Source organism: Sarcophilus harrisii, chromosome 2 (genome assembly GCF_902635505.1).
Source record: "Sarcophilus harrisii chromosome 2, mSarHar1.11, whole genome shotgun sequence".
In the NCBI taxonomy this organism is placed as follows: domain Eukaryota; kingdom Metazoa; phylum Chordata; class Mammalia; order Dasyuromorphia; family Dasyuridae; genus Sarcophilus; species Sarcophilus harrisii.
The window spans coordinates 506624131-506647637 of record NC_045427.1 but is presented as its reverse complement, the minus strand read 5'-3'; the positions used below and the strand labels follow the sequence as shown (position 1 = coordinate 506647637).

The 23507-nt window shown below is 33.7% G+C and overlaps 1 protein-coding gene across 2 annotated transcripts in view; it reads right to left on the bottom strand.

The window, feature by feature from the left end:
* Nucleotides 1-23507, bottom strand: part of UNC13C (unc-13 homolog C) — a 668923-nt gene that overhangs the window by 35336 nt on the left and 610080 nt on the right. For both annotated transcript variants that reach the window (XM_031955232.1, XM_031955234.1), the window contains one exon: nucleotides 18259-18406. In XM_031955232.1, the coding sequence (XP_031811092.1) occupies nucleotides 18259-18406 (148 nt within the window). The remainder of the gene's footprint in view (nucleotides 1-18258; nucleotides 18407-23507) is intronic.

Sequence of the window (23507 nt, the reverse complement as noted above, 5' to 3'; positions counted from 1 at the left end):
AAAAAAAAAAAGCATTTGTAGCTATCCTGATTTCAGATAAAGCAAAAGCAAAAATAGATCTAATTAAAAGAGATAAGAAAGAAAACTATATCTTGCTAACAAGTACCATAGATAATGAAGCAATATTAGTATTAAACATATGTGTGCCAAGTGGTATAGCATCTAAATTCCTAAAGGGGAAGTTAAGAGAACTGTAAAAAGAAGTAACAAAACTATAATAGTGGGAGAGCTCAACCTTGCTCTCTCAGAACTAGATAAATCAAACCACAAATTAAATAAGAAAGAAGTTAAGGAGGTAAATAGATTACTAGAAAAGTTAAATATGATAGATCTTTGGAAAAAATTGAATGGAGACAGAAAGAAGTATACTTCCCAGCAGTTCATGGAACCTATACAAAAAATTGACCATATATTAGAACATAAAAACCTTGAAATCAAATGCAAAAAGGCAAAAATAGTAAATGCATTTTTTTCAGACCACAATGCAATAAAAATTACAATCAATAAAAGGCCAGGGGAAAATAGGCTAAAAAGTCACTGGAAACTAAATAATCTCATCCTAAAGAATGAATGGGTGAAACAGCAAATCACAGACAGAATTAATAATTTCATCCAAGAGAATGACAATAATGACACAACATATCAAAATTTGTGGGACGCAGTCAAAGCAGTAATAAGGGGAAATTTTATATCTGTAGATGTTACTTGCTTAAACTAGAGAAAGAAAAGATCAATGAATTTTAACTTGCAACTAAAAAAGCTAGAAAAAGAACAAATTAAAATCCCTCTAATCAAATACCAAACTTGAAATTCTACAAATAAAAGGAGAGATTAATAAAATTGAAAGTTAAAAAAAAAAAAAACCTAGTAAATTAAATAAAACTGAGTTGGTTTTACGAAAAAATCAACAAAATAGGTAAACCTTTAATTAATTTGATTACAAAAAGGAAAGAGGAAAATCAAATTGTTAGCCTCAAAAATAAAAAGGGAGAACTTTCCACCAATTAAGAGGAAATTAGAACCATAATTAGGAGTTATTTTGCCCAAATTTATCCCAATAAATTTGATAACATAAGTGAAATGGAAGAATATCTATAAAAATATAGATTGCCCAAGTTAACATAAGAGGAAATAACTTACTTAAATAGTCCCATTCTAGGAAAAAAAAATAGAACAAGCCATTAATCAATTCCCTAAGAAAAAAATCTCCAGGACTAGATGGATTTATATGCAAATTCTACAAAAAAATTTAAAGAACAATTAACTCCAATATGATGTAATCTATTTTAAAAATATAGGGAAAGAAAGACTCATACAAAATTCCTTTTATGACAGAGACGTGGTATTGATATCTAAACCAGGTAGGATAAAAACTAGAGAAAGAAAATTATAGATCAATTTACCTAAAGAATATAGATGCAAAAATCTTAAATAAAACATTAGCAAAGAGATTACAGAAAGTCATCCCCAGCCTAATACCCCATGACCAAATAGGATTTATACCAGGGATATAGGGCTGTTTCAATATTAGGAAACTATTAGCATAATTGACTATATCAGTTACCAAACTAACAAAAAAATCATGATTATCTCAATAGATGTAGAAAAAGCACTTGATAAAATCCAATATTTGTTGCTATTAAAAAGACTAGAGAGTATAGGAATACATGGGATTTTCCTTAAAATAATGAGTAGCACCTATTCAAAACCATCAGCAAGCATCATATCTAATGGGGATAAACTAGAACTATTCCCAATAAGATCAGGGATGAAACAAGTTTGCCCACTATCACCATTACTATTCAATATTGTATTAGAAATGCTAGCTTTGTCAGTAAGAGAAGAAAAAAAGAGATTAAAGGAATTAGAGTAGATAATGAGGAAACCAAATTATAACTCTCTGCAGATGATATGATGGTATATTTAGAGAACCCTAGAGAATCAACAAAAAAAATTATTAGAAATAGTCCACAACTTTAGCAAAGTTGCAGGATATAAAATAAATTCACATGAATCATCAGCATTTTTATACCTCACTAATAAAGTCCAATAGCAAGAGATACAAAGAGAAATTTCATTTAAAATAACTGTTGATAGTATGAAATATTTGGGAATATATCTGCCAAAGGAAAGTCAGGAACTTTTCGAGCAAAACTACAAAATACTTTCCACACAAATAAAATCAGATCAAAACAATTGGAAAAATATCATTCAAAGGTTCTAATAAAGGCCTCATTTCTAAAATATATAGAGAATTCACTCAAATTTATAAGAATTCAAGTCATTCTCCAATTGATAAATGGTCAAAGGATATGAACAGTCAATTTTCAGATGAAATTGAAAGTATTTCTAGTCATATTAAAAGATGCTTTAAATCACTATTGATCAGAGACATGCAAATTGAGATACCACTGCATACTTCTCAGACTGACTAAGATGACAGGACAAGATAATAAGAAATGTTGGAGGGGATGTGGGAAAACTTTAACACTAATACATTGTTGGTGGAACTGTGAACAGATCCAACCATTCTAGAGAGCAATTTGGAACTCTGCTTAAAAAGTTATCAAAGTGTGCATACCCTTTGATCCAGCAGTGCTTCTACTGGCTTTATATCCCAAAGAGATCTTAAAGGAGGGAAAGGGACCTACATGTGCAAAAATGTTTGTGGCAGCCCTCTTTGTAGTGGCAAGAAACTGGAAACTGAGTGGATGCCCATCAATTGGAGAATGGCTGAATATATTATGGCATCTAAATGCTATGGAATACTATTTTTCTGTAAGAAATGACAAGCAGGATGATTTCAGAAAGTCCTGGAGAAATTTACATGAACTGATGCTAAGTGAAATGAGCAGAACCAGGAGATCATTATTCACATCAATAACAAGACTATACAATGATCAATTCTGATGGACGTGGCTCTCTTCAACAATGAGATGATTCAAACCAGTTCCAACTGTTCAGTCATGAAAAGAGCTATCTATACTCAGAGAGAGAAAAGCATGGGAACTGAGTGTGATTCACAACATAGCATTCTTATTCTTTTTGTTGTTTGCTTGCATTTTATTTTGCTTCTCTCTTTTGTTACTGGTTTGATTTGATTTTTCTTGTGAGGCATGATAATTGTATGAATATGTATGCATATATTGGATTTCACATATATTTCTAACATCTTTAACATATATGGATTACTTGCCATCTAGGGGAGGGAATGGGAGAATGGAGGGGGAAAATTGGAACACAACGTTTTGTAAGGGCTAATATTGAAGAATTGTCCATTCATATGTTTTGAAAAATAAAAAGCTTTAATAAAGAAAAAAATTAAGGGATAAGAGTCATGACACTTCTACAAGGAATAACAAGTTGTATCTGTATTCAGATACAACTCAGGGAATTACGAATAAAGGACATATGAAGAAAGATACTATTTGCATTTGGAGAATGATACACATATAAGTGTGTGTGTGTGTGTGTGTGTGTGTACATACATTTGTATGTGTGGGATAAGGCATTGTGATAGCTTACATATTCAGATACAGCCAGGGAATTAAGAATAAAAACAAATACACAAGTTAGAAATAAAGGACAAATGAAAAGAGATGCTATGTGCATTCAGAAAACAACACACACACACACACGTGTGTGTGTGTGTGTGTGTGTGTGTATGTATATCTAATAGTAGCCATCTCTAGGGGAGAGAGGGAAAAAAGAAGTAAAAAAAACCAAATTTACATAAGAGCTTTGCTTTAGATTTGGGTGGAATAACAAGTTGCATATAGTAAATTTTCAGTTTCATGTGCAATCATCTTTCAATGTACTGTGTTATGGAATTGCTTGTTTTGTTCTGTGAATTGAAAATAAAATTTTAAAAATGAAAATAAAAGAATAAGTAAAGATCTTTTTTCAAACAAATTACTGTCTAACTTTCTGAAGTTCATTTTATTTTTTATCTCAAATCTAAGCCTGAACATAAGGAGGCAGCAGAGTGTTGTGGAAAGAGCAGAGTTTTCCTGCCTGCAGACCCTAATTCTTCCATTTGCTACCTGTGTGACCTTGGACTAATCACTTATCCTCTCTGAGGCTTTTTTACCCTAAGTTTCTTTGTGAAATGAAGAGAATAGACCGGGTTTTCTAAGGTACCTTTCAGCTCTACAGCTGATTCTATGATTGGTTTTACTTTACATTTAGCTCCATGCTGACTGTTTGACCCTGGAAGTTGCATAACATCCAAAGACTCTATGTAGCTCCCCGAGACTATATATTGCAAAAAAGACAATAATTTGAATTGGGAAAAGTTTCATCATTATATAGGAATTCATTTTATCAATAAAATCAAAGATATAATCATATCCCTTCAATTTTTCCTAATTTTATTTAGCCCAATGTAATCTGTCTTTTTGGATCCTGATTCTGATCCATTATGTTAAATCTCTTTGGTTTTATGACCTCTGAAAGTTTGATGAACATGAAATTTATGCTATTATTGTCACAGATAAAGTTCTTCAAAAGCATAGGGTTAAATATAGGTCTTGAAGCGTTTCCTTGGAGATCTATTTTCAAGGAGAAAGCAAACTGCAAATGACAGCTGACATTCAATCCAATCTTAATCTACCTAACTTTACTCTCATCCAGCTGAAGTCTCCATTTTTCTTTCTGTAATAACAGCCTGAAACATTTTGCCAAATGCTTTCCCCCCCAGATCTGGGTCAACTATATTCATATCATGTTCCTGATTTACCAATCTAGTTAACCTGTCAAAAAAGGAAATGTAGTTCTTCTGCTATGGCCTACTCTTGAAGAAATCGTGTTAATCCTTTTAGATCATCATATTCTTTTCTAGATGTTCACTAATGATATCTATGATAGTATATTTGAGAATTTTCCCAAGAATTAAAGGTAAGTTTATGGAACTATATGCATGTTTTCCACATTTATCTTTCCAATCAATCCAGTGTCACCAATCCTGTTCATCATGATTTTTTCATAATGACTTAACAATCAAATTTGTTATTCATTTGGAGGTGGAAAATTGAACACTTTAAGGTTACCTTAGTGCTCTGTTATTATCTTTCTACTTATCTTACATATCAACTCCTTATTGTTATTGTTCAGTTGCTTTCCAGTCATGTCTAAGTGTGACCATATTTGGGGTTTTCCTGACAAATATATTGGAATGGTTTGCCTTTCCTTCTCCAACTCATTTTTTTTTCTTTTTATAAAATAAGGAAACTGAAGTAAATAGGGTTAAATGACTTGCCTGACTAGTAAGTGTCTAAGGCCAGATTTTAATTCATGAGGATAAATCTTCTTGATTCTAAAGCTAGTACTCTATTCACTGACTACCTCAATGTCTTATTAATCTTCCCCCTCCTCAAATCCTATCTTTTCCAATCCAGTTATTTTAAGCTTATAATATTTGAGACTTGGAATAGAGAAATAGTTTCTTAATTAAGTTACAAGTTCTTCTACTCTAGGATTTTATGAGACATTATATGCCATACAGTGTGTTCAGTAATAATGAACACTTTTAAAATTTATAGAGTCGGGATTAGGCTTCTCTAAGTCCTTTGGGAATCAATTACAAAGCCAGGAGTAATTCTACTTACCTAGGGTTTCTTCCTGAAAATTCAGTCTCTAAGGAGTACTCCATCATGGTACTGAGTATAGAAAAATCCTTAGTCTATGAAGCAGTGATTTGTAGGTTTAGATCTGGAAGAGACCTTTGCAATCCTCTAGATCAAAGCTGTTGATCATGATCCCATATAGGGTCTTGTAACTGAATGTGGGAGGTCACAAATTTATGATTTATTATCAGTAAATGATTGGTGTACATACTTGTTTTATATACCTATTATAACTGGGGCTGTGCAAAAATTCCTTTGGTGAAAAGGCGTCATGAGTAGAAAAGGTTTAAGAAGCTCTGCTCTAAACCACCCCCTTCATTTTATAGATAAGTAAACAAAGTCTCAGGAAATTTTAGTAACTTCTGCAAGGTCACATAGGCAATAAGGATCATAAACTAGATTGAAGTCCAGGTCTTCCTATACTACAGCAAATGTCTCTATGCATTCTACTCCACTTAATGTTTTCCCATGGGCAGGTTGGGAAAAAGTACTTATTTCAGCTATAGGCGAAACATGATATGGAATATTGTTCTGTAAGAAATGACCAGCAGGATGAATACAGAGAGGCTTGGAGAGACTTAAATGAACTGATGCTGAGCGAAATGGGCAGAACCAGGAGATCATTATACATTTCAACAACAATACTGTATGAGGATATATTCTGATGGAAGTGGTATCTTTGACAATGAGAAGATTCAATTCAGTTCCAATTGATCAATGATGGACAGAATCAGCTATACCCAGAGAAAGAACACTAGGAATTGAATGGGGACTACTTGCATTTTTATTTTTCTTCCCAAGTTATTTTTACCTTCTGAATCCAATTTTTCTTGTGCAACAAGAAAACTGTACCAATCTGCACACATATATTGTATCTAAGATATACTTTAACATGTTTAACATGTATGAGACTGCCTGCTATCTAGGGGATGGGGTAGAAGGAAGGAAGCGAAAAGTTTGAACAGAAGTGAGTGCAAGGGACAATGTTGAAAAATTACCCGTGCATATGTTCTGTCAATAAAAAGCTACAATAAAAAAATAGAAGAAACATGAACAGAAAGGTGAATCAATAGTTAAGTTCTGCCCTCGCCTAAGTATCTTAAAGTATTATATTTTTTCATTGATGTATATTTTTAAGTAGATGACACTCTCCAAAAACAAGTTGAATAGTGTTAAGAGCACTTAATTTTCCCCACAGATGGTGCTAGACATTCAATCTTATGCTGGACATCATTTCATAAACTTAGAGGTAGAAGAAACCACAGAACTTTGAATCCAACTCCCTCATTTTATACATGAAAAAACTGAAAAATCTGAGGCCTCCAGAGATAAAGTGACCTTTCCAGAATCTTAGATGGAGTTTGAATCCCAGTATTCCTGACTTTTAGTTCAACATGCTAGCTACAATTCCACAGTGCTATTTGTCTCTTATAGGCAGCTAAGGAAATAGACGCTATTCAGAGACATGAAAAGCTATAACACTCTTTTGTTCAATGTTGGATTGTTCATCTTGAAAGTATCTGAACTCAGTAAATGGAAAATTTCCTGATGCCTGCCCTCCTTATTTCAGGATAAAAACATGTGCCCAGACAAATAGAGGCAATGCCCAGGAACCAAGGCAAAGTAAATAAGTAAGGCATTTCATCATGGCAAAGAATCCTTGATACCCATTCATCTGGAAATGTTTTGCTGAGCTAACAAGAGCACAATGACATATTTTCTGTGACTTGTGGCTTTTAAGTCTACCATAATGGGAGCAATAAAACCTATATCCAATTTACTGTCTTGGGTTGGGAGAAAGCTAGAATTTTGAACTAAAAAAAAAAAAAAAAAATCCCTGATGTTAAAAATTGTTTTTACACGTAATTGGGGAAAAAAATAAAATATTATTAAAATTAATCCTACCTTGATGAAAGGTTTGTTTACAAATCATTTTTGCTAATAGTCTAACTCATATCCCTTCTCTCAACCTGTTTCCTCATCTCTAAAATAAGGATGTGGGATAATAATCTTTAAGGTTTTCTCAGTTTGAAACCTAAACTTATGTACTTTTCCAGGTAATTTCTTCAATGCCTATTTCTTCTATATAGAATGTTGAAATTTTTTTTCTGTAAAAATTTTTCCTTGACATCATTAATTTTATATATATATGTGTGTGTGTGTGTGTGTGTATATATATATATATATATATATATATATATATATATATATATATATATAAATGAGCAAAGTCATTCTTTGACTTGAAAACAAATATACTACAGTAATATTCTTTGGCAATAACTAGTCATAAAAATGACCAGAGTATCTCATTTAGATAGTTAGGACATTTGAAATAAGTAACAACTTCAAACTGTTCCTAATAAAAAAGGAAAAGAAGAAATATAATAGGAGAAACACTTTAGCTCAACTTAATTCATGAAGTCATTAACTGTAAAAGCTGGTTTATGATTCTGTTGTAACTGAACATATCATTGATATATAATAGCCTCCTTTATGCCTATACCTATACAATTTAGGCTTCCTGCACCATAATCAAAGTTCTGTTAAGGAAACTGAATTAAGATGATTAATCATGCTGCACCTAAGTCCAAATTGTTTTATCCATTTCTTTACAAAAAAATCCATATTTACTAAGTTAATACTGTCAACAGTTTTTTTTATTTATAAACAAATTTTTTTTTTATTTCCCATGTAAAAAAAAGACAGACTTTTTTTTTTGTTTGGAGATGGCCAATGTAGGAATTTATTTTGCTTAATTATGCATATTTGTTTCTTTTCTTTTTAAAAATGTTTTATTTGAAAAAACAGAGTAAGAAAAAAGAAAAACAGAAAAGGAATACAAAACAAAATAAATGAAAACAAACAAACAAAAATATTATCATGTGCCCATCAGGACATCAGGGAGGATTATATATGATAAGAAATTACTAGATCAAGAAAGTATATATATTAGAAGAAATTATTTTCATGAATGTCCATATTTTCTTTATTTCCTTGTTAACTGTTCTTTAGTTCTTTGTGCAAACCTCATTTATTGTATTCCTTTTTCCTCCTTACCCAACCCTACCCCCAAGCAAACTGCAGTTAAGAAAAGATATATTTGTGTGTATGTAGTGTGTGTGTGTGTGTGTGTGTGTGTGTGTAAAAATTGATCTTTGATATTGGCTTTTTATATGTTAAATTTTCTGTTAAGTTTGGGTTTGGTTAACAGAAAATCTTTCATTGATGGTCTACTTTTTATTATTTAAATTTATAGATAATTTTTCTTGATATGATATTTTTGACCACAGGCCTAGTTCTTTTGATTGTCAGTAGATACGATTCCTGGACCTGTGGTTTATTGTAGTTGCTGATGGATCTTGTATAATTCTAATTGTAGCTCTAGCACTTAATTATTTTTCTTGTTTCTTGCAAAATTTTCTCTTTGATCTGGAGGTTCCAAAATTTGGCAATAATATTCCTGTGTGTTTTTCACAAAGGATCTCTTTGAGGTAGTGATAACTGTATTTTTTTCTATTTCTACTTTCCTCTAATGTTCTATCACTACAGGGCAATTTTCTTGGATTATTTCTTGCATTATTATGTCAAGATTCTCTTTCTGGTCACAATTTTCTGGTAGTGAATTTAAAAGAATTAATGAGAAAAGGAAGTTCTCACATATATAACATGTTTCTTATATATATAACATATTACACATGTCTATAAGAAATCTGTTATATATGTGAGAACTTCCTTTTCTAGTTAATTCTTTTTTAAAAGTCATCTTCTTGTTTTTCTTGGATGGTTTTCATTTTTATTTTTTCCCCAGTGTCTCTCATTTGATATTTAAATTCTTTTTTGAATTCTTCTATAAATTCTCTTCTTGGTGGGGAGCCATTTCATGTTACTCTTTGGTGTAAAAGTTTATTTTTTTGATTAAAGTGTCCTCTTATGAAGATGAATCCCAGTCTTCCCTATTCACGTGTTTCCATGATGGGGTCCTTTCTTCTTTGCAGGTTCATTTTTTTGTAAATGAGAGGTATTAGTGTAAGTATTTCAAATTGTGGGATGGAGGATGATGCCTCAAGCTTTCCTTGAGCTCTCGTCTGACCAGGAACCTCAAATCAAGAACTTCACTCTCCTGCAAGCACCCACAGCTAGCAGTATTGCTGCCCTATGAAAGCAATGGTGGTTGTGTGTATATGTGTATGTGTAATATATATGTAATATATATATGTATGTAACGTGATATAAGATATATGTATATATGTACATGTATAATATGTTATATATATATATATATATATAAGAAATATGTTATATATGTGAGAATAAAAATATAATATATTTTATAGGTTTTCAAAACAAGGAGCTAACATTTTGTAAGAAAGGCTATACTCTGGGAGTATAGCATTAAATACTGTGATTTTTTAAAAATGTTATTATTCTGGATTCTTGGATTGGATATTTATTTGTGTGCTGAAGTCAACCAGTTAACCCTTGTATATTATTCACTGTTCTCACATGACTATGAAAAGTATACCAACCTCCCATTTCTTTCCTACCCTTCAAAGGATGCTCTTCTCATTAATCCCTCAGTGGAGAACCCTTAGAGATTATATGGTTCATTCTGGTTTTAGGGTGGAATACCCAAAATTCTTAACTTAAGGATTTTGAGGGAGAAAGAAACCACCTACAATAATGGTCAAGTCACTTCATTTGGCTTCAGGAGAAATTGGGTTCAAATCCTGTGTTGGATAACTTGCTAAGTGGTGATCAGGGATATCATTTAACTTAAATATCTATCTCTTTTGCAGTTTCCTTATCCATAAAATGGAGAATGGATTGCCTCTCAAGTCTTTTCCAGTTCTAAATCTAATATATGAAAATCAGTTTAATTGAATTTCTACAATAGCTTTTTATTTTTCCTTTTTCATATATAAGCATTCTGTGATATTTTCTGCATCCTCCTTTAGGGAGGGTGAGAAGTTATCTCCAGTATTTTTTTTTTCCCCAGTTAACATGGTGTTTAACAATCATGTCCATGATCAACCAAGTTAAACTAATTAACTCTTAAGGAAGGGCAATGGAATTTAAGAAAAATGTTACCTTGACTTTCAAAGGATTGTTTTTCTAGTCTTTCATACTGCCCTTAAATACCTGGAACCAATTAAATGACCAACTGATCTTCTTAGTGCCTTTACTATGGTAGTATGCTCATATAAATACCCCTCATAAACAGTTGGAATATATCAAGACAACAATCAATTTACCCCAAGGTCACAGTATACAGAAGTCAGTCCTACTGTAATTACCCAACTCAGCAATATGAGAGTTTAGTGTTTATTAACCTGCCACGGCAGCAAATAATTTGCCATCAGAGTGGCCTGGATCTACTAAATCCTGAAATGTTAAGTTTTTTCACCAAGACACTGCAGGATTTGCTTAATTGGCCTCTGATTTCTCACTATTGAAGTTGCTTGTCTCTGGACTGAGGTTCCTGGTGGAAAAAACTGCAGAGCTTTATCTTCTTTCCTTAAGTAAGATAACAGGCAGTGTCTTCCATGTTCTTTTAAAAGCTCATTATTACATACGATGGGGAAATACCTGTGTGTATATTCATATATATGAAATAATAATATTAGAAAATTTCACAAATTAATAAGGATCTCATAAACGCTGAGCCCTATAGAAAAGCCCTGAGATCCCTTCACATATCCTCCCCTTTTTTATTTTCAGATTTTGTTTCTGCATCATGTCCACTGTAGCCTTCTTGCCTACTTTTGTCTACCAGGTCCTGTTTTGAAAATATTTTCTCTTGCCTTGTAGCAGGAAGAAGACTCCAAACATCACTACCTCTTCTTTTTACAAACTTTGCCTCACTTAGGTAGCATTATACTCAGAACACTGGAAAGCACTGATGAGTCAGCAAACAGAGAGTGAAACCCTTTTAGCTCTCGGTCAGAAAATAAGTGTAAATCCAAATCCAACCCACGTAAAATAAATTTACATCTTTTTGCAGAAGTGTCAGTCTGTATCCTCAACACTTCACAGTTCTGCCCAAATTAGGTTAAAATATTTCACAAAATAAATAAACATGCAACAGAACAGAGATGTCTGTACTGAATGGGACTGATTGGATGAAGTGTTTCTCAGGATTGTCACATGATCGCTGTTCCCAGAACTTTGGGACCTTGGGAGGTCATTTGCTCTCTGGAGCAAATTGAACTTTGAACCTGTGATACAGGCAGTTGTAGGAAGTGACATGACATTGTGGGAGGCAGCCACCATTAGCGATCATTGGGCAAGGATGATTACATCCTTTTGGTATCCAAAGAGAAAGTGCCAGTGTTTTGCTTTTAAACCCTGGACAAACCAGAAGCAGGTCAAGTACCAGGAGCACATGGCAGGAGCTGGGATGCCTCCCAGGGGTGTCTGGGCCTCTCCCTGCAGGGATTAAATACATGTTTTCTCTTCATACCTGATGATGTTTCTGATTAGTTAATTGGATTGGGAAGGAGGTCTTGCACCTGACCCTTCCCACACAGTACATTTGAAACTTAGCCAATGTAGAGCCTACAAGGAACCTTATGTATGCTTTAGTGGCTCTCATTTCTTTCTTTTAAAAAAATTTTTATTATAGCCTTTTATTTTCAAGATATATGTTTGGGTAATTTTTCAGCATTGACCCTTGCAAAACCTTCTGTTCCAACTTTTCCCCTCCTTCCCCCCATCCCCTCCCCCAGATGGCAGGTAGACCAATACATGTTAAATGTGTTAAAGTATATGTTAAATACAATATATGTATACATGTGCAAACAGTTATTTTGTTGCACATAAAAAAATCGGACTTAGAAATAAAGTAAAAATAACCTGAGAAGGAAATCAAAAATGCAAGTGGACAAAAACAGAGGGATTGGAAATGCTATGTAGAGGTTCACACTCATTTCCCATAGTTCTTTCGCTGGATGTAGCTGGTTCTATTCATTATTGAACAAATGAAAACGATTTGGTTCATCTCATTGTTGAAGAGGTATCTCTCATTTCCATGTGAAGGACACCATTGTCTTAAACAATGCCCAAGAGTAACAGTCTCAATATTAAGAATCCAGCTTATTGATGAGTCACGGTCTATTTCAACATAAAGATATTACTCCTTCAAACAATTTATATTTTCTGTTTCATTAAAAAAAAAAAATTCTTCAAGCAATTTTGGGCATTTTCCCATTTTTGAAAAGACTCTAAGTGGATAAAAACTCATTTGAATTCTGACTCATAAATTTCTAGTGAATTTTCATCCTTGGTAGTTCATGGTCCTGTTTGTCATCAGAAAGAAAAAACAAAGCAAAACCCAATTTCGTCTAGTGGGATAGAAAAGATGTAAAAGACACACAAATAAAGAGATGGAGAGAAAACAAATGAGAAATAAGAAGGACAGAACAGAAGATACAATTACAAACATTAACAATATATGATAATATGAAAGTCACTATGGATATACACTTATCTAGGAAATAATGGGACAGTGTGGCTTAATGGTGAGAGAGGAGGGTAGGGGAAGAGGAAGAAAAGAGAGATAGGGAGAAAGGAGGGCAAGGGGGAGGGAAAGAAAGAGAGGGGAAGAAAAGGAGGAGAGTTCTTATGATACATAGAATGCATGCTCCTCATTTAATCTGTCTGCACTCTCAGGTGCCAAGGTAATATTTTAAAAGTGTATGTCTTGTCACGTCCTTGCTCATGAAGCCCCAATGGTTACCTATATAAAATCCTCTTTTTGCCATTTAAAAGTCTTTAGTACCTGTACCCTTTCTAAATTTCCACTCTATACTTTCCTCATCTCCATGTCTCTATGATCCAGGTACATTGGCCCATTTGAAATTCCTCAAAAGTGATACTCCATCTGTTACCTCCAGGATTTTACATTGCCTGGCCTTGACACTTTCTCTATCCTATTCATCCTTACAATATTCTTCTTCCTACTTAGGTCTTTGATGTCATTCAAGACTATGATAAAAGTCCATCCTCTGCAGAAGGTCTTTCCCAGTCTTTTCAGTTTTACTGCCTCATTTTCTCAGATTACCTTCTAATGTATCCTATGTAGATCTATAGATCCATACTTATGATACCTCCCCAATTTGAATGTAATCTCCTTAAGGGCAAGGTCTGGCTTGCTTTGCTTGCATTTGTATCTCAGTATTTCCTTTGACCAAATTTAATGGATTTTCAAACTGTAAGAGAAAATGGGCTGAAGCAAAACTGAAAAACAATGGTGGGTGTGGAGGAGAGAGAAAGTAGCAGAAAAATAGAGAATAAACAGAAAGGAAATAAGGTGGTAGTAGAAGCGAACAAATCCCTCCATTTCCAAAGAGTTAAATATAACAATATCATTCACTTCTATATCACTTGGAGATTTACAAATTCCCTGCTAACAATAACTGTGTGACTTAATGGGGAATATTATCCCTATTTTATGCATGAGGAAAATGAAACTCAAAGAAATTAAATGATCTGTAGGAAGCCCAAAAACTCAGACAGAAAGCCCCTTGAACATTATTCCATTCCATAAGATAATATCTGAACAAAGTCAAAATAAATTGCAAGCAGTAATGTCTCCACAGAATATTGGCTGGAAATTAAACGAAAAATTAATGAGCAATAATGTCTGTATTTTGACTTCATGTTGACTTAAAAAAAATCATGGATTTTTCAAACAAGAAATGGAATCAGATTATAACCAAGTTGCAATTTCCTTCATTATTTCTGGTTCAATTTTAAAATATTATGTAAGAAATGTCATGGGGGGGCAGGGAGATAGGTTTGGGAAGCTAATAAGTGTGGGAGGTGAGGGAAGAATACAAAAAATTCACTCAGAATTTAGGTGTTTCTACTGTTTCTAGTAAGCATGGAGACACAAAACTTGTATTTTAGTCAACAATTTATGGTATGAAATGCATTAATTATGAATGAAATGAACTGTGAAGGCTATTTCACAAGTGTTCTAAAAAATGAGTGAAGGTTTGTAATGCCAAAGGTCACTTTTAATGGGGACCAGTTCCTCCATTTGTCCTATTTCGTATTCTGCCTTAAGGTTATGACCGGCCCCTCTTAATGGTTGAGATAAAGGTGTTATAGACATTCCTTAATGTCATTAGAATATAAGTAACCTCCATCTATGAGGCTATCCCCACCTAGGTCTCTGCATTATGTCATTGTTAATGTCATTTCATAAAAAGCTTGCTGTCCCAATACTAGGGGCTAGACTCATACTCTCAACTAGCCCTGGGATCCATTGGTCCCAGTATTTCTCTCCATTTAATAAACTATTGAATTGGTCTCTAATCTTTGTCTTGCTCAGTTTCTTTTGACATTACAGGTTGGCTCTACCCTAGGGCCAGGTTTCTTTCTCCAGAGATCATGTGGTTTACAAGGAGTGGGACCATAAAAGCCTTTTTTTGTGAGACTAAATTGGGGCCACCTCAGCATTGAAACTCCCATTTAAGGTAATTTAGTAATCGTAAAGATGTGATTGGATTAAAATTTTTTCTTCATTTATGACTTAGAATGTGAGGTCATTTGTCCTAACTAATCAGGGCAAAGATCCAGCCTATAGAGAGTGTTCGCCCAGCCCCCTATATAATTCTTGTTTGTTAACAGTGCTCCACCTCTCCTTGCCTAACTGGTTGTGGGGAGGGAGACTCCCTTTCTCAGGAGATCATAATAAAATTCTTTTCTGCTTTTATCTTGAGATATTTCCTTGATTTATTTGTGCTGGACATCTTATCCCAAACAATTGTTTTCCCACTAGTGAACTGTCTTAGATTCTGATAGTATAATTACCCAAAACAGTCAACCTAAAGATTAAAAGATTTAGGTAGATCAAACTCCCTAGATTTATCTAGACATTTTAAGTTGGGATTTTTTTTGCACATTTTCATACAAATTGCCAATTTATCAACTTTATAAATATGGGTATGACTTAAAATTTTAATCTCAAGTATCTAAATAGAAAAATACACCTTTCAATCTTTATATAGTATGAGAATTTTGTTTACATCAGAATTGTCAATAGTTCATTTAACTATAGCCATCTCTATAGCAAGCCTGTGTATTTTTGTGTGTGTGTATGTGTGTGTGTGTGCTCGCCACAATGCATTCCTAGAAACTGTTTCAGAAAGCAGAACACTAAGATACAGATGCTTCTTTGTTTCTTTCCCCTCCACAATTTAGCACTCCAAAATTGGTAAGGCAAAATGCTGATTTTATATAGGAGCAATAGGGAATGAAAGATTTAGTAGGTGAAAGTGACAACTCAGCAGAACAATTTCTAGAAGTGCTTTTTTAGTGATTTTCAGCATTGTCAGATGAGTAGATTGTAAAATCTTCATAGTGAGTCAACATTATATGTATTTAAATTTAATCCTATGCTTGCTGGTTTTCACTGCCACTACTTTAGTTACAATTTTAACATTTGCTTTAACCCTGCTTCCGCCTCAGGCATCCCAGCATTGTTTTAAAAAAATTAGAAAGTCTGTCTTCACTGGAAGTAATTAGAAGCCATTGGGATTAAAGAGAACTATCAAAGAAGATTAGATTTGGAAAAATTTAAATAAAAAATGAGCCTGATAGAGATCTCCAGAGTACCTAACCCATGAATGAAAATGGTTTCCCTGAAAAATACCATGATGAATAGACCCAATGTAATCCCTGGAATTCTGATTAGACAGGAGGGAATCTATTTTGCATTTCAACATGAAACAAAAGTACAAAATCTAAAAAGTGCACCTCAAGTATTTTTTTAAGTGTCAAAAATGAAACATGACAAAAATTGTTTGTAGAAATATCTCAAAAATCTCAAAGATGGGAATGTGGAAACAAGGAAGACCGAGAGAGGAGGAAGGGGCAGGGGAGAGGGAGAGGGAGAGAGGGAGAGAGAGAGAGAGAGAGAGAGAGAGAGAGAGAGAGAGAGAGAGAGGCAGACAGAGACAGACAGAGAGACAGAGAAAGAGAGAGACACAAAGACAGAACTAGAGCTAGAGATGGGGGGAGGAGATAGAGAAGGAGCATGATTGATTGCTTAATGGAAGATGAAACCTTTTAATGAACTTTCTAAAAATTTTATGGTTTTTTTAATTATGTGGATCTCTGTATGGAGGTTTCATAAATAAATTCTTTAAATGGAAAGAACATTGAATGTGGAATCACAAGACCTGAATTTGAATCCTAGTGTGACCTTGTCAGTTAACATCTAAGTTTCTTATATTTTTCATCTCTAATGTGAGAGATTTGAAATATATAATCTCTAAGAGGACATCCAGATCTAAACCTAGGATTCTGTGAACCTCTCATGGAAATAAATATGTGTACTGCTACCTTGCTGAGAAGTTATGTGACTGGCTGTCTCTAAGATAATTTATGATTGAACACCAGATATTAGGCTTTTGTTGAACAAGCCATTCCCCCCCCCCCCCTTTTTTTTTATCGGTCCTCTTTCTCTTGGTCTTTAAGACCACAGCAAGGAGACCAGATCTGTGTTGGGGACAATGCAAGCGGAAGATTTCTTCCCCCATCCAAAGCAGTTGCTTTGGGTTGCAGTAAAAGCACTTGGTGAGTTGCCCTGGGGTACCTGTATCCTTCCTGGTGACTTTTGTCTGTGTTCTCTTCTGAACAAAAGTCAGAAACTATAATTTCTGAGAAGGTACATTATCCCAGAAACTGGGCATTGATGATATTCCTACAGAAACACATCATAGAGATAAAAATATATTTAGTCCTAGAGAGTTACAGAGTTACAGAAAGGAGACCACAATTTGGGAACATTTTTTAGTTCATATCATGAAGAATTGAAGCATTATAGGAGAAGAGATGGAGGAGAAATGGATTTGTTAACCCTCTTTGCTGTTGCTATTCACAGGCCTCACTGAACTTTTTGCATTTTATGTATTTTCTGTGAGAATGAAAAAAAAAAAACAAAAAACTTCCTAAACTAGTACAGATACTTCAGCTTAGTTCCTGTGTAGCATTTGAGGTATACAATACCTTTTTACTTCCATTTGGGCAAACAGAGCTATAACACGAGCATAGTTAAAGGGTTTTTCCAAAAAAACCTGAAGTAGGAAAAATGAAACAAATGAACATGGTGTCCAAACAATGGAATTGGATCTAGTTTACATGAACCCAGAGACTCCAAGAGATCCTAGGTTCCATATATTAAAAACTATCCATGATTATTGGTTCCCCCTCCTGCCTCTAAGACAGAAGGATCAAAATAAGTAAAGCCTTAGAGTTTCTGAGAGTTCTTATTCTATACTGAAGAAATTTTTATTGGAAATAACACTCCAAGACTCATAGTTATATAATATTTAGCAAGGGAATTTTGGAATACTTTAAAGAAGTTTAAATTATGTTCAAAATGGTTTAGTGTTTCATACATCTTATTGCATTATAATTATCTCAAAAATATTGAGGCAAGAAAAAGAATCTATCTTTTCACAATCAGAACATCTTATTCTCTATGTAGAAAACAAAAAAGTTACTATAATAAAATATACATTAATTAGTATGATTTGCAACAGCAATTTCAAACAATGTAAAATAACAATAATTTACCATGCCTCCAAGTTGTATTTATTTCTAGCCTCTATAGATTACTTACTCTGAGAGGTCTGAGTGTCGATGAATTTCTTTATCAGGGAATCGGTCGTTTGGGTATAAAGACTCAGAGCATATCTAAGAGACTGAAGATCAGGGCTCTTCTCCAAAAAGTTCTTTTTCAGACCATTTCCTCCAGCGTGAAAGTATTGCTATTAACAAAAAAGAAGAAAGAAAATAAGCACAGACATATCCATAAAAAAATTATTATTTGAAAGAAAGATATTCATTCTTCTAATGTGAAATTAAATTAGACTAATAAAATACAGGTTACTAAATAGGATCATAGATGCACAGCTAGAAGGGACCCTTAGAGACCATCTATTCTGATTCTTCTATCCATAAGGAAACTGATGAAGCCCTTTGTAGTCTTGCAACTTGTTCATAGTTACATGGCTAGGAGTTTGTCAAATACATGTCTTTCACATTCATACATGGTGCCTTTTCCACTATAAAACTTACTGGTGATATTATAAAGCAAAGCTTCTTATACTTTGGGTTGTAACCCCATATGGGATTGCATAACTGAATGTGGGGGTCATGAAAAAATGACAACAGTAAAAGATATCAAATATTCCACTAAGATTTAATTCTTTATGTAAGAATAAATAAGCACATCTATCTCATTATCGTGCAATTTTTTTCTTCTTTAATAAGTGGTAAAATTATACATGTACCAAAGAATTGTTTTAAAAATAAATTGTTTTATGATTTATTATTAGTAAATGTTTTATTTGCATATTTATATACCCAGGTTTGTGTTAACATTTCTTAGCGGAAAAGCGGTCACCAGTGGAAAAAAGTTTAAGAAGTCCTGTTTCAGGCCTGTGATAGAATTCAGTTCAATTAACATAGATTAAGTGTAAATTATATACAAAACACTATGCTATGAACTGGTATTACAAAAGGAAAAATAAAATCATCTCTGCTATCATGGTTCTAATATTTTACTGATCAAAGATTATTTGATAGAAGAAACCTCACTTATTGATTCATTTAACTAATATTAATTGAGTGCCTACCCTATACAACTTAAAATCATTGCCACATAATTGAAACCTCTTAAAGCTTGAGAGGATCCTGGATTCCATACTATTTTATGATTCAGAGTTGAAATCTAATGTCTCTTTCTTCTCATCCTCACCTTTTAATATACAAATGATACAAGATGATCTAGGTGATCAGAGTATTTAAACAATAAGTCATTAAAATAAAATTAATCTGCTAACCACTTTCTGGTTTTGGAAAACTGCTCTAGACACTTCACAAAATTTGACTAAGAAAAGCTCAGGAAAAAAAAAAGCTTTATTTGTTTATTTCATTTAAGGCAAAATCTAATTAACAGCTTTTTCTCACTGCCTTCTTTGTGTTGGCATACATTTTAAAAAAGGTTTTTATTTTCAAAATGTTTGCATAGATAATGTTCAATATTCATCTTTGAAAAATCTTTTGTTCCAGTTTTTTTCTCCTTCCTTTCTCCCTTCCCCCTCCCTATATTAATCTATGTTAAATATGCTTAATTCTTCTATACATATTTCCACATTTATCATGCTGAACAAGAAAAACCAGAAAAGGAAAGAAAATGAGAAAGAAAACAAAAAGCAAACAAATAATAAAAAAGTGAAAATATTATGTGGTGATCCGCATTCAGTACACAGTCTTTTCAGCATTCAGAAGACTATTTCCATCCCATGTCTATTGGAATTGATATGAATCACCTAATTGTTGAAAAGATTGGCATACATATTTTGAAGAGGAATGGGTCTGTGGGACATAGGTTACACCCTCTGTAGACTGAGCTCATTACCTCTGAACTTGCCCTGGTTCTTCATGACTTAAGCCATTTCCTTACTCATTGAATCAACAATTCTCTATGTTCCCTGAATCTCTCTTTCTGTACTTTTTTGCATTCTCTAATGATTTAGTGCACTTACTTTTTCCAAGCTTGTTCATTCAGATCCTTCTTCATTTTTTTTTTTCTCAGCTAGTGGTTACTAGCTCTCTATTCATACTCCTGCATTCATTCCTAAGCTACTCTCTCGAACTTCATTGAATCAAACACTCACTCTAAAGACACTTTCTGAAACCTTTAAATAAGCCTCGTAAATTGAGGGCATCTGGGTGTATGCTTCAGCCTCAGGAATACAGTTGTTTCTCCTTTCCTTTTTTTCTATAGCATCCTCAATGTGAGATAATCATAAAGAAGATAACTCTTCCTTTACTTAGGACTGAGCAATTTCTAAAAAAAAGGTATATAAAATCCAGTTCCATGACTCTAGGTCATCAGTTGGAGTTCTCATAATTGACAATAGTGACCACAGGTGTTCTCTTCACCATTATCTCTAAAGAAAGGAAAATTATATCATAGACCAACAAGAAAATGTGTAAGTGCCTGGTAGCAGAGTTTTAGTGTCCTGTTATATCTGGCACAGGTTCACCCAAGAGGAAATGGAAGAACTTAAATGGCATTTTCAGGGATGCCATTGTTGCTCTCTCTGCCTAGCCCTTTGATGTATGATTTGTTTTAAGGTGATAATGGTATGAAAGTCTCCCCAGGGATATATACAACACATTGCAATACAAACAGACTCAGACAGTAAAATCTAACCTCCCTGATGCTGTACTTTATTGTTGTTCAGTCCCCATTTGAGGTCTTCTTGGAAAAAATACTGAAGTGGCTCCCCATTTCCTTCTCCAGCTCATTTTAAAGATGAGCAAATGAGGCAAACGAGATTAAGTGACTTTCCCCAGAATCATGCAGCTAGTAAGTATCTGAAACTGGATTTGAATTCACAAGTTGAATATTCCTGACTCCAGACACAGCACTCTATACATTTCGCTACCTAGATGCCAGAGGTAAATAGATGCCTCTTGGTAAAGTAGCCAAAAACAAAGGAAGATTTAAGAGATACTGTCTCTTAAAAACCATTACATTGAATTCCCAATCCCTATATTTATGCACACCTGCATTTTTGATTTCCTTCACAAGCCAATTGTACAATATTTCAGAGTCTGATTCTTTTTGTACAGCAAAATAACGTTTTGGTCATGTAAAAAAAAAAAAAGAGAGATACTGTCTCTCACTGACTAAGTAATTTCTGTACATAATTATTAATTTTTATATGTTGATGCTAATGATTAATTTTGTCCGAAAAAGAGAAATAAAGAAGGAGCTTTCCTCAACTTCTTTATGGAGAGAAGAGTACACTAAGCAAGAAATATTCCATATGATGCCAATAAGTGAGCATTTATTAAACTCTTATTATCTGTTGGATATTTTGTTAAATTCTGGGATTAGAAAGAAAAAGTGAAAGTTGTCTCCACCTTTGAGGAATTTACATTATAATCCAATTAAGGCCAGACATTTTTGTAGTGTTGATTAGCTTTTCTGAACTGTTTTTCTGCCTTTGTTTTCATTCTTTCTTATAAGGAATGCTCTCAAGGACAGAAAAGGTAGGAATATGTTAGGACATATAGGTAAACCAAAAGACATCAATAAAAATAATTTTAAAATATACATTGGCATTAATTTGGAAGACAGTATTTCTAAATAAATGCAGAGAAGCAAAAAATTTCTTTGTCGTCACACAGAAGAGTGAGCTTAGACTAGATCAATGGGAAAAAATTTGGAATGAACCTATTCTCTCCCTTTTTAAGGGGGAGTGGGCTGTCAGAAGGGCTCACAAGGGTGGACTGTATCCCCCTTCCTATGTTTAATGTCGTCAAATAGGTCATAATCCAGAGGAGGAACTCAGGGCACTCCAGAAGGAAGCATTCAATGCTAAAAGCTGCAATGCATCCACTTGGCAGTCAGGCTTCAGTCAATTCTTCTGGGGAGAAAATCTACATTCATTTAAACATGAGCCTTTCCCAGGCATAGAAGCATATACAGAACTAGGGAAAGAAGCTGCTGTAGGAGGGGAAGTTATAGTTCTCATTCAAAGGATACAAGTCAACTTTAAAATAAACAAATAAAAACAAAAATTCTGCTCTCACACTTGGAATTTCTTAGAAGAAATTCAGAGTACTTTTACTCTGGGTAAATCAGAATGATTTTCAGTCAATCAAATATTTCTCTAATGTCTACCATGAGTACAAAATTGTGCTAGGCCCTAGAGATTAGTGATAATTTTTTTCCCTTAAGGAGTCTAGTTAGAAATATGGAACTGATAGGAGATAATTAGAAAATAATGAAGACTTCACTATGAAGCAGGTGATGCAGGCAATAGAAACTCAGAGAAAGCAAGAGATAAGTGAAGACTGGGATAGGTCATGGGATGGGATTTATGGAGAATGGAAATCTTGAACTGTGTCCTGAATGCAAATGTCATCTTGTCCTTTAATTATATAACATAGATAACGGATGGGAAACTAGCTTGTGTAATGTACAGAGTACAGGGCCTGGAGTTATAAAGACTCATCTTCTTGAATTTCAAACCTAGCTTCACATATTTACTAGCTGTGTGGTTTTGGGCAGGTTATTTAACCCTGTTTGTCCCAGTTCCCTCCTCTGTGAAATGAACTGGAGAAGGAAATGGCAAACAACTTCAGCATCTTTGCAAAGAAAACCTCAAATAGGGTCATAAAAAATTGGGTACAATTACATATATAGAGAGAGAGCTTTACAGCAAGGTTAGTAAGTCACACTTTGGTAGGAACCTGGAATTGGTGGTGTTAATCATCATGAATATTATTATTAAATTTTCATTCATTTATTAATATCTTTCTCTAATTCTTAAGATTCTACTTTAAAACAACATATAGAAAATGGAGGGCAGAAAAGTCCCTAAGTGATAGAAGAATGCTACTAACCATAATAAACAAAATAATGATAATAATAGGCTAAAAATTAAGCAGGACATTGGTTTGTATTAGAATAAGACATAAGGCTTTCTCTTGAGTGTGAAATAGTACAATGCTTGTACTGTATTTAATCAGTGCTTGCTGATTCACCAGTAAACTGGTTTGGTCCTTTTCAGCAATCAAAACATTTGACTACTTTTCTTTAACACAATATTTTGAAGGCCCCCTTTTGACATCTTAATGAATAGGAGACTTGTAAGAACAGGAATGACTTCACTGTCTTAAGATAGAAACGAGAATGCAGTAGATGTTCAGAGGAAGAACAAATTGTAAGACATATGAACCAAATAAAATATGTTATAGTTACATAGACAAAAACCTAACACAATTCTAAAATATAGAAGCTCCATCTAAAATAAAGAGAGCCTCCTACTCCCCCAATTCTCTTAT